The 12,386-nt window shown below is 42.8% G+C and overlaps 1 protein-coding gene across 1 annotated transcript in view; it reads right to left on the reverse strand.

The window, feature by feature from the left end:
* The window catches only part of LOC311211677 ((E2-independent) E3 ubiquitin-conjugating enzyme FATS), a gene marked incomplete at both ends in the record, with an annotated part of 62,904 nt that extends 51,428 nt beyond the window's left edge, over positions 1-11,476 (reverse strand). Inside the window, one exon of the mRNA XM_084290575.1 lies at positions 11,311-11,476. Coding sequence (XP_084146701.1) covers positions 11,311-11,476 — 166 coding nt within the window. The remainder of the gene's footprint in view (positions 1-11,310) is intronic.
* Between the last annotated feature and the right edge of the window lie 910 nt (positions 11,477-12,386).

The following is a 12,386-nucleotide window of genomic DNA, read 5'->3' on the forward strand; positions in this document are numbered from 1 at the left end:
GCTGACCGGGGTAAGCACCTAAGACAGGGAAGTTCATCTGAGCTGAAAGAGGCAAGTAAAATCACAGGGGTAAGGTAAGGACCTCAACAACACATGGACATATGGGAACAACTCATGCAATGTTCTAGTAGCACTGTGGCATGCACTTCATGGTTCGGGAATCCCAAGCTTAGAGGGCTTCCATTTCTACAGGAGAGCAATCCCAGGGATGATCTGCTGCTGCTCTTTCTTGCAGTCAGCTTGTGCAACCCCAGCTGGAAAAGGAGACAAGCAAGAGAAAGCAAAGCAAGCACTTATACTGGAAGTGGAGCCTGCCTGACACATGCACGTTTAGCGAGTCCCAGAATTGGACACAGTTCAGAAGTTGTATATAGACAGGCTCAGATCACTACAAACATGAAGTGCAAGAACTAATTTAAGCTACTCAAACGTTATTGAGCTGCAATCAACTAATCACTTAGGAAAAGGACCAAGAGTCACGAACAGCTTAATGTAAACATCTTTTCAGCATGTGATAACACGCAAAAAGGAAAACAAGTATTAGGCAGAAAAAGGAAAAAGTGCATTATGGAAAGCAAAGTAACACTCTACATAATCTGATGGTGTGTTAAAGTACTGTGTCTACTATGGATTCTCATCTGTAAAATTATTTAGAGTATCTAAACATGTGTTTTTTTTCTTTTTGCCTTTTTGTACTAGATGAACTTTTAGTGAGAATTTTGGAACAGATAGTAAATATGGTAGATTTTGCTTTTTAAACTCTATGCATCAATAACCACAAATTTATTGAGAAGATATTTAATTCAAATGCAACCAAGAGTTCATCTGCAGCTTAGCTTCAATTTGATGCTAGCTGCCAGAAGCCAGCCACTTCCTTCTTCCTTAGAACGGTAAAGAAAGCAGAGAATGATTTGACTTTATTTACAGCAATGGTAATATTATGAGAAGCATGAGACTTGGTAATTGAGTCAGGAGTAGAAGTGGAAGTCTCCTGTGACAACCTGTAATTGTCAGAGCTCCAAGTAAATGCAGCAGACACAGGCTCAAGCGATATTTTGAGTGCCTGGGTAGTACCAGTACCAAACCTGGCCTCCAAGCCTCTAGAGATTTGCTTCTCACTGCATTTTGGTCCTTCCATTTTCATACAGAAAAATATTCATAAGAATACTCTATGGGTACTTCTCCACTTCACACTAAAAATATTTCATGTTTAAGTGCATAAAAAATTCCATCTCCTAGCAACTGAGAGATTCCTGCTGGAAACAGTGCCGGGAAGGATGGGTCTCCAGGAATGTGGAGTCAAGCAAGGATTCTGTGGGTGTGAAACTGTTGGCAATTAAGTCTGATCACCGGCTGCACATGTTTGTGTCGAATGCGTTCAGATTTACTGTAGAAATTGGCCTGAAGTATTACAGAGTTCCGGGAGTTCTGATTAAAATGAACTGTGTTGAAGATGCACGTACTGCAGAGAGGCTCTCGAGTCCGGGGAGAGCTCTGCACGAGCGGGAAGCGTTGGGCACCGGAACAACAACAAATTAAAGAAATGAATTGTCTCAGGAAATATTACTGCTGGATTCCGAAAACAAGCAAAAACACTGTTGCTACCTGAGGAGCACAAAGGGGAAGAGAAGCAACATTAAAATTAATAAAGCAGAATTGAGATGTGAGGGAGAGGCAGAGCTGCACGCTGGAGACCCAGACAGTAAATGAGCACATGTGATTAAAACCAAATCGTTATGCACTACCTTGCCTTGACCATCTATCAGCTGGGAGGGCTGGAAGGGCCCAACCTCCCCAGCTGGAAATTCCTTCTGCTCACTCCTTCCTGTCCTTGGCTTCTCTCATACCTGGAGCAGGGCTTCATGCTCTGCTCTGTGTGCTGGACAAGCACCCAGTGGGAGCCACCGAAACAGCTCTGCCCTCTGCCCCAGTCTACCAGCCCCACGTTTGGGGTTCCCAACCTGGGGCACTCCCCACATACATACCCTGTGCAGTGCCAGTTGCCCTAAGCAAGAGAAAGCTCCCTGTTTTTATGGAAGATGGCTCAGAGACCCATTTAGAAGTCCTTTCATCTTCCCACCTGTGAGAGGAGAGGGACCTGCAGCGGTGCTGGGCCCATCTGCCACATCCTCCTCCCACACCCAGTAACTGAGCCAGCCCACGTGTCCCACCGGAGAGATGTACGCGAGGGCGACTGCAAGAGCTCAGCTGCCAGGGAAGGGCTCTGCATGCTGCCGAGGCAGATTTTGGCTTTGGGCAGTGTGGTGGCATAGAAATTGCTGCACCCACATGAAGATGAGTTGAGAAACCAGCATGGGTTGCTGGCCAACAATCCTGGTGTCCTGCCTCCACAGAGAGAAAACCAAACCTTCTTTAATGATCTCACATTGACACTGTCAGGGTGGGCATCAAGGGGATGTTAGAGGTAGAGATGTACCACTGATAGCTCCATGGGCTGTGTCTGAATGTGTGCTAAAGGCAAGTTCCCAGCCCTTTGGGTGAGGAACCTTTTTCCCAAAAGTAACACTAGGAGAGGCTTTGTGCTATCTTACTCTTAACTTCTAGATTAATTTGAATTTGCTGTTCTAGAATGTTATTACATTCAGGTTTCCTTTTAGAGAGATTATTTTACAGCTAAATTGCTGGTTTGTGTTCTGAAATTTCAGCTACAAGGTACCACAGGGGGGTCTTGGGCATTAATGCACTAAATTTCTGTCTCTCAGATTGCACTATTCATTTTTTTTTTCTTTTTTCTTTTTTTCCCTGCTATAAGGCATATCTCCAAGAAAGTGATTTCCCTTCCTGCTCACCATCTCCTTGGCAGGAAATGCATTTTAGTTAGCTAATTAAATATAGCTGCATTATACATCAAATATCACTAATAATATATGGCAGTAATGTTATGTCTACTGTGAGAATAAGTTGCATTATACATCATATCTATAATACATCACTCTGGTAACAATTCAAAGTGCCTTCTCTTAAATTTTTGCTTGGCAGTGGCTAGCTAACATCAGGGTCTGGCGGGTAGATTTTGGGTATGGGGATGCTGTGATGATGAAAGTAAGGCCCCTCTCCATGTGCCTTCTCAAAGACCATGCTCAGCCCAGACATGTCCATGCTCTGCCTGTCCCTGGGCTCCTCTGAGTCACATTTCAGGACTTGTTTGAGATTTCTTCTCCTCCTCTGCCTCTCCAGGGTATCGCTATATCTTCTTTTCTGCCTTCTACATCCACTGCCATAATGTAAAGGATCCTCTTCTCACACATGACTGCTATGTGCATGTTCTGGGTAAGGCATGCTTGTGTGTACATCAGAAAGTGCTGGTTTGTTCCATCTTGCAGTTTCCTTAAGATGAACAATTACACTTCTGTGCTGACTGAATACTAGGGGATCCCAGCATTCAAGATATAATCTAACCTAAAACAGCTTACATTTTTATATGTGTATTTTTTTTTTTCCTCCCGGAGGATTCCTACATCTGTCACAAGTTGCAATCACAGAATGATTAAAATTAAGCCCTCTCTGGAGCAGTCTGTAGAAGGCATATTGATAACTTGCCATCACCACCCGTTTCAGTAGAGGAGAGGGAATTCTTAGCTAAGCACAACAGCTAAATGTCAGCTGATAGAGGAAATCTGTGGGATACTTAGAATGCACTCAGTGTAGCCAGTGTTTATTCTAAAGTACAGAGAAGTAAATAAAGGCTAAGGTCCTTTAAGTAAGCAAAGTTTAAATTGTTCCAAAAAGTACTCTTTTGGAGTATGCTAAATCTAATACCTCATTCATCGAGTTATGATCTCCACCAGATGCACAATACCCACATTTCAGAACTGACCCACTCTCTTTGTACCACCAATGTCCATAAGTCATCAAAAATGGTTTGAAAGGGATGCAAAAAAATATTAAGTATCTATAAGCTTGTTCCCTACCTATAGGATGACCTCCCAGAAATTATCAGTACCTGTGGCCCTGTTCACTTGGGCACTGGAGGATGCAAGCCCAAGGCTCACATTTATCCCCATTAATATTTTTAGTTCAAAATTAAAGAACAGTAAAACAAGCTAAGTTGTAAAAGAAAATACATATTAGCATTTAGATTAACAGTTGTTATCTCTATTTCTCATCACCAAACAGTGAAATACATAGTGATGATTTAAACATTTTTCAGAAAGGTTAAGGACTCCTTGATTTCAAAGGGTTGAGAAACACTGGCCTACAAGATAAATGGCACTGGCCCCAACACGTGCTCCATATCCTCAATACATCTGGACTCTGGCTGGAATTAAAATTCATATTGCAGTAGCAATTAAAAGACAGAACTAGGTCATGAGCTGTTGTTCTAGGCACTATGCACGCAAAGAAGAAAAAAAAAAAAAAAAAAAAAGAAGGAAGCAGCGTTTGCCCTAAAAAATTTCAGCATTAAGAAATTCAGAAATCTGAGATAAGAAAAAGAGGAGAACATGGCAGGGAAATAAGTTTGGGTGTTTTAGCGATGTCCTGCTGTGCATTGAACTTTTCACCAAGCCAAGGCTGTTACCACCGGGCAGTTTTCAATGTGTGTTGGAACAATTTAATCCCAAGGGGAGGAGAGGAAGGGAGGGAGCCTGAGGATGCCCAGCTCCCAGCAGTGTGCTGGACGCTGCCTCGACACGGCACGCGCGGGCGGGCGCTGCACGTGTGATGGATGCACCTCTGTACACCTACGTACAGCATTGTTTGCAGGACTCAGTGCCGTGGCTGGCAGATTTTTATAAAAGAAACCATAGCAACCCTCTTAAATCTGAAGCAGCAGTTAACAATTTGCTGTGTCCATTCTGGGAGGCAGCTTTTTCTTCCCTCCCATTAAGTTCTGTATCTTCCCCCAACTATTGAAAGAAGCATACAGGAGAGATATCCACAGAGCCCTCAATGCTGCATCATACCCAACATGAGTACCCTGTATCCAATTCAACATGTACATCCAGTTCTTGATATAGGAAACAAACATGAAATCTTCTTGCTTTAAGTCCTTTCTTCTTTAAATTGTGCTTAGCAATGTTGTGCTGTTTTTGCAGCTAGCACTGAACCTCGCTGCAGACTGACTTTCAGGTGGTTTTGCAGTACTGCGCAGTGTTATTAATGAAGGTGACTGCCCGCCTTCATTTTAATGGGTCTCTCATTTTCATTCACTCAGTCACATGAGGAGAAGGACAGCTGAACCACATTTTAGCAAAGCACGAGCCAGCCACATAGTTGTTGATTAAACCTTGCCTTCAGAACAATTCAGCCTGAAAAGTGATCCGTTAACAAAACCTGACAACACGGGGGAAAAAAAAAGTGCTCTCCTTCTGAGAACTTTGCCTGTTAAAGCCTGATATTAATGGGGAAAAAAATCCCAAATGGCATTTTAAACTCATTGCCAAACCAGCCCCAGCTACACAAAAGAGCTATAGGCAGGATTTACATGCACGACTGTCTGACAGCTGTGAATGCATTTGTTCCACCTACCTGGCTGAAGCGCTGCATGGAAGGAGCTCTGCATCAGTGCTGTGCAGGCTCAGGACACCCCTCCTTATCTCCAAGCCTAGGTCTGATAAAGCCTGACACCACTCCAGTATTACACATCCTCGGGTGTTTTCTATCAGTCTCAGCCAGGTAGGACTCACTGGGTTCCCTTCCCTTCAAAAAGAGTCATTCACAGCCACGCAAATCAGGAAATGTTTTCACATGTTTATCCAGGCTTACGCTACAAGGGAAAATCTACGTATATTCTCTTGATTCTGTTCTTCATCTTCCAACAGGCTACCAAAATAATTGTCAATAGTTAATTTTGTCACTGTTTATTATATGTGTGTTCCTCCTCTGTCTCTTACAAAGCATACAGTGACAATCTGATCATTAGGAAAGGGCTAAATACTGGCAACAAAGACATATTTTTAATTGTCTGTGACACATCCCTATGAAGGACTGTAATTATTAATGATAAAGCACCATAACAAGCAGGATACAACACTTAGTGGGAGGCTTTGCATCCTTTGCAGGGAACAAAAGAAAGTTCGTGCATGTTCAGAAGTGGTAGTGGCTAACAGCATTTGTGCAGGACTTTTCCAGCTGCTCCTGGTGGACTCTCAGGTGCCAGACATGCCAGAAGTGCAGATCATAACCATAATTTCACAACAAGAACAAAGCTTGCAGAAATGTGTTGCCAAGAGATGTGAAAACACCAAAAAATGGTTGCTACAAAAAAGGTGGTTGCTACAGAAAAACAGCACAGTATTACTCAGAGCAATTCACACAGATCGCTTGACTTTGACAGCAACCAGAAAGATGTTGTAAGATTCACCCACAACTGAAGTGAAAATCTTGCCAGTGATAGATTAACTCTTTTATCAACTCAGGAAACAATTAAAGACTTGGTTGAAAGATAACACATTTCTTACTGGGGCCACTGGGGCCTCAAACCATGGAAATATCAGACACTTCCCAGCAGTTGCTCATTACTGTAATGGTTAGAGGGAGACTCCTGTGCCTAATAATAATCCTAATATAGCTTTTCTGAACATAAGCAAGTTATAGTAAAAATCCAATAGTTTAACCTTTATAAGCACACCGTCCCATCATTTACTGCTCATAATGCCAGAGATTGTTTTGAAGACACCGCTGTCAACTAATGAATGAAAATGAACGCACTCTTCCAGCTGGGCACACTCACAGCACTGTACAGCAACATGTACTATAGGCTGTAGTTAGTACGCCTTCTGGAGGCTGTGAAATAGTTTTAGATCATTGTATTTTACTCATTTACTATAGTGAATCCAGACCTGGGGGAGACGCTTTGTTTGTCAGCTGTGGCTACGTGACAAGGCCGTGGTGTGGCCCTCAATGCACTTTACAGCTTAGTTTTCTACAAATGCTGTCGTGTCCTGCCTGATAGCAATTACTTTCAACCATTAGGTGACCTTTCTGTAGTTGTCATTTAAATCCATAAAGGCTGACATCCAGGGTCAGAGCATCCCTTCCTGTAGCTCTGAATGATTTCATCATCTGCAGTAAGCCAGGAAAGATGTGGGGGCTCTCTTCCCTTGCATCCTGCCTGCTCTTCTGCTTAAGAAATCAAATCTTCCTTGGACATCACTAGGTGTCACGACTGGGTGCACACACAACAGCAACTGCTCAGGAGCCTGGCTAGTTCCTTATCTGATTATCCCATTGGGAGGAAGAAGCAAACTTTCCTCAAGAACTATGCAATTCAAAACTTGAGGATGAATCTTTCACCTCATTAATTTTACAGGACACGGGAAGTGAGACTGACATGTTACACCATCACACACGACCATGATGAATGCACGTTACACATCACTGACTGCAATCTGAGACAGGTTTGGGCTGGGGACCACACACACGGGCTTGGTTGTGATTGTCCTCTGCCCACCTCTCCCTCTCTGGAGAGACAGAGGCAGAAATGTCATATGAAGCAAGAGCAATGTTGTATGAAAGAAGAACAGCCTTGAAACATGCCCTGGGGGATATCAGCCTGGGGTTGAGCTGGATCACTTACCAGAGTGAGTGCTGCTGCTCCTCCAGTTCTGCTTCAGTCACAGAGCTGGGTTGCAGCAAAGGAACACACGGAGGACAAGCAAATGCCTTTATTTTTAGAGTGTTTGCACTGCAGTTTTATCTGTGCTGTTGCCCTGTTTAGTATGTACAGTCATACCAGCTCAGCTCCTCCACTTAGAAGTTGCTTAGAAGCTACTAGTCAGCTATAAACATATAATTAGGGCAGTTGTGTTGGTTTGGTCTCTTGATAAGGATAAAGACCAAACTGAATCATCCGCAGTGGTTCACAGCTCCCTTCCACTGGAGACACTCAGTGGCACAGGTGGCACTGCTGTCCCCACCATTTTAAAGCAACAAACCTGGAAGTCCCACCATGAGGACATGCTGAACCACGGGGCACATCTCCAGCTCCACAGGCAGTGACCACATCACGCCACATCAGCTGAAGTTTGTTCCAGGGCTCTGACCTGAGGGACCGGTGAAATAAGTGGTTCCACCGAAATAAGTGGTTCCACCAGTGCTCATCTTTTCCAGGGCCACACTCCCAGGGTTGCTCAATCTGCATGTTGTGTGGGCTGCACGCTGGCTTTTCCAGTCTTTCTGCTTCCTCTGCCAGCTGCAAAACAACTACTAGAAGATTTCCTCTACCTGTACATTAAAACCCTTGTGCACGCCTTGGGCTTAGAACTGGAGGAATCGCAACAGTGCCTGCAGCTGGGGTGAATGGCCACAGTGTGCTGCCTCTGTGCCCCCACCTCAAAGAGCAGCAATGTATATCTGACACAAAGGAGGGAACGCTGCCAAACCATGGAGAACCTGTTTGTGCCATTACCTGCAGCGTGCAGACCCACAGCTCGGCTCTACAGAGCTTCTAACCTGGGGAAATAGCAGAGGTTACCCATCCTCCTGCCCTCTGTCCTGGGTGGAAAGCAAGGAGACGCGGGTACCCTCTGCCGAAAAAAGGCATGAGAATGATGTGTCAGTGACTATGGAAAATGCCTCTTCCTATACACAGCTTGTATGCACAGAGGAAGAAAGCAGGCTGTCCCAAATCACCACACACATGATTACTTGTACCAAATGAGCTGAGCCATCTAGAGCACTTTTTTTTGTTTTGTTTCTTTCTTTTTAACCAGATCTAGAAAAAAATATTCTCAGAACTGTGGTTATGAAGTCCAAGTTAACGTGCAACCAATGCTTGCAGGGTGCTCCAAGGGTTACAAATTACATTGCTCCTGACATGGAACGTGGAGAGGGGCCAGAAAGGGACTTACCTGGAGAGACTTAGTGCTCCTGCTGGGACCTGAATGGAGTAAGGAAAAAAAAAAAAAACGCAGCTAAGGGTCACTCCAGGCCTTCCCTGGCAGCAGCAGCCAGCCAGGCTGCCCTTCCAGCCTCTTGGCACTGGTCATTTTATCGCCTCCAGCCCTCCACTGCCTGTAAAGCCATGGAGCCTAAGCATTCAATGGCTTCTCTCTGACATCTCTGTGCAAAGAGGTGTCTGATATCTCAGTGCAATCAACAAAAAGCCAAATACCAACTTCACTTCAGTGCAAGTTCTGCATGTCATCCGGAACCATCATCCATTATGCTTTTATTTCATTTGTACTTTGATCCATTTGGGGTGCATACAAGAGAATATTTGCATAGAATAAGCATCTTCACACAGCAACAGCTACAATGTTTGGAGGGTGATTTTCATATCCACGGTTGGCATCCAGCACAAACACAGGCTGATGGCTCGCGGAGTCATAGCTCATGACTATTTACACTTCTCAACCCCATTGCACTGAAAGCTTCTAAGTAATTAGTTTTCCCTCATTAATAGATGCACTGCCTGGGGAAGGGCACACAGGTGCTCCCCAGCCCTATCCTGGACTACAGGGCAGCACTACACAGCCTAAGGGTGGAAAGCACAGAAGTGCCGTGCTGGGCTGAGCACGGGGTAACACCACCACAAGGTTTATGCAAATGCATTATTCTCAAGGTGTTATTTTGGCAAGGTGAGAGAATGTATCAGCAAAAAAAATAACAGTATTCACAGGACATTACCACAAAATCCACGCTCTTTTATAGCAGAAATGTGAACGATGTTCATCAACATCACTTTTATGGAGGCCCATATGCACTTTATGAGATATCAGGTGTCACAGAGACTTTATGCTGAAGTTGTGTTCCAACCTAAAGGAAGCAAAGTTTATGTACCTCATGTACCACAAAATAATCTACAAATACAGTTACCAAGGTGAGTAGTGCTATTCCACTGCAAGCACCTCTCTAATAAAGTACGTTGGGTTCGTACCATCTTACTGACACATCTAATGCATTATTCCATTTTTCTCTTTTACACTTTTAGAAGCAAAAGAGACATTTGGCAAAGTATAATTTAGTATTATCACTTTAATGCATTCAAACACCACTAAAAACGGTGTTGCTAAAACTGCATTACAGAACATCCAGGTAAGACAGGCGTCGTTATCTCCTGGAAAAATATGGGCCTCATGCTACTGCACCTACTGATGTGAGTCTGTTGAAACCAATAGGATTACTTGCGTGAATAAGGATTACTCCCATGATTAAGGAGTGCAGGATTACATCCATTGTTTGCACTTCTCCTGTTACTTACATATCCCTATTTTCACCTCTTTTTTCTTCTTTCCTTTTTTGTTTAAAACACAGGGCATTTAATTACTGTCAGCACTAGATATCACTGTGCTGTACTTTTATCCCTTCAAAATGTGGCTGTCTTTTGGATGTCAAATAAAATGCTTTTATGATCAAAACAAAGAAAATAAAGTAGAAGCAGCAGAATCTGGACTATCTAATTAAAAGCAAACAAATAAAAATAGGAAGAGCTTATTATCCACAATCAAAACTTATTTATGATTCATTTCATATTCATGCTCCTGTTCACAGCCTCTCCTCTTGGGAGCTGATTATTTATATCAATTTTTTAACTGTGCCAAGTAGTGAGTTACCTGAGAGCTCACAGGAAATGCTGACGGTATCACTACCAGAAAACAACAAAAATCTGGCAAACAATTGAGACAAATAGGTAGGTAGGCTGATAATGAATAGTAGAGCAAAAAGTGCTGGTGTTATAATGAAGGATTAAGTCTACACTTACTTCATCAATGCCATATGATTTATATGCAAAATATAACTCCTTTATATCCTTAGAAAAAGGGGGGAAGTTACTAATGTTTTTCAACTATTTTATGATACAACAGAATAGTTAATGCATTGTAAGAATGGCAGGAAAGCCCCAGTTTCTGTTCCCAAACCAATCAGAAATGTCTTTAGCTGAAAAAAAAAAAAAAAAAAAAAAAAAAAAAAGAGCAGCCATACAAGTTACACTTACAGAAAGGAACCAAAATTCCTTACGAAGAGTAACAAACATGCTTTCAGATTTTCCAGTTTGACAGTGAGTTACATTAGTCTCAGTTTTGGTTGCAAGAAATCAAATTTGGATCATAAATATATTTTGTTTTGGTAGTGTGCTACAGGGATTTGAAAATTTAAATAGTACAAGTAAATTTAAGAAGGCTTGACTGTAACTCCAGTGTCAGTTCTGTAGATACTTGTTTACATATTTCCTGGAGTTAAAGCTGAAGATTCTGCATGCCTTCCTAGGCTCCTTTAAATCATTTAAGGCAAAAAGAATGCATGCGGGTTTTAGGCAGCCTGGCAAAACACAACACATTAAAGTTACCATAACCTGGAAAGAGTTTGCAACAGCTTGAGAAAACGTCAAAAGTTTCACAAACTCACCGAGGCACCCGGCTCTCTTCCACGAACAGTAGTTTATGGTCAAGTACAGCTGAGTTACAAAGGACTGAGCTTCCTGGGTCCATTTTCCACGAGGCTGAACCTTGAAATCCAGCCGGCCGTGACGGGCACAGGGCAGGCAGAGGGTTTTGCTCCCTCCAGAAGGCATTTGGGTGCCGGGATGGCGATGGGACGGCTGCCACTTGTTGCGGTGGTGACAGGGACAGCCAGGGGCTGCCTGCTCAGGCTGCGAGCCATGAATTATTCATGCCTCCACCTCCCCACATTAGCATGCCGCTCAGGCAGCGCAAATGAAGCAATTCATTTTGTCCTTTGTCTTCGGGAAAAGCTTGCTGGATTAATGAGGGTTATCTGTGATGATAAAACCTGGGCCCGCTGATTTATTTAGTCTGATTGGTGGGAATTTGTGTCCCTAAACGCAGGTTTTACGGCCCGAATATAAATCCTGTTCTGCATTCCAAACCTGAGGCAGGCAGGCACGGGTCGGTTCAGCTACAGCAACAATATCTCGCTGCAGCACATGAATGTTTCATTTCCTTGACTTAAATATTGAAGCCGGGCTCTTTGTTTCTGAGTGCTTCTCAAGCAAAGTTAAGAGGAGATCTCTGAGTATGCCGCTCGCACGTGGTTTTGCACATATTTTGGTAATGACCTCTAGGACTGCTAAATAGCTAACACCTGGCTTGCAAAACGTTCTTGTTCTAAAAACAGGATACAGGAAAAAACTGCAATGAAAAATCCATTAAAAAAAAAAAAAAAATCACTCATACCTGGCAGTATCATTTTTAAAGGGGAGTTAGAAGGTGATATTTTTCAATGTGACATTTGAATTATTATTCACAGTTTTGTAAATAATCAGCTGCAGGGGCATTATATTCCTCAGTGTCAACCATCTAGAAATCTATAATAATTGAAAATAATAACAAATAATAATAATTCTGATCATTTGATGACAAAACTAGTAATTGAAGACAATGAAGGATTTTTTTAAATCAATTACCTATGAAGGTATATAATGCATTACTGAAATAAATAAAAGCATATTTTAGCTTTTCATC

Source organism: Netta rufina (genome assembly GCF_964035555.1).
Source record: "Netta rufina genome assembly, chromosome: 7".
Lineage (NCBI taxonomy): Eukaryota > Metazoa > Chordata > Aves > Anseriformes > Anatidae > Netta > Netta rufina.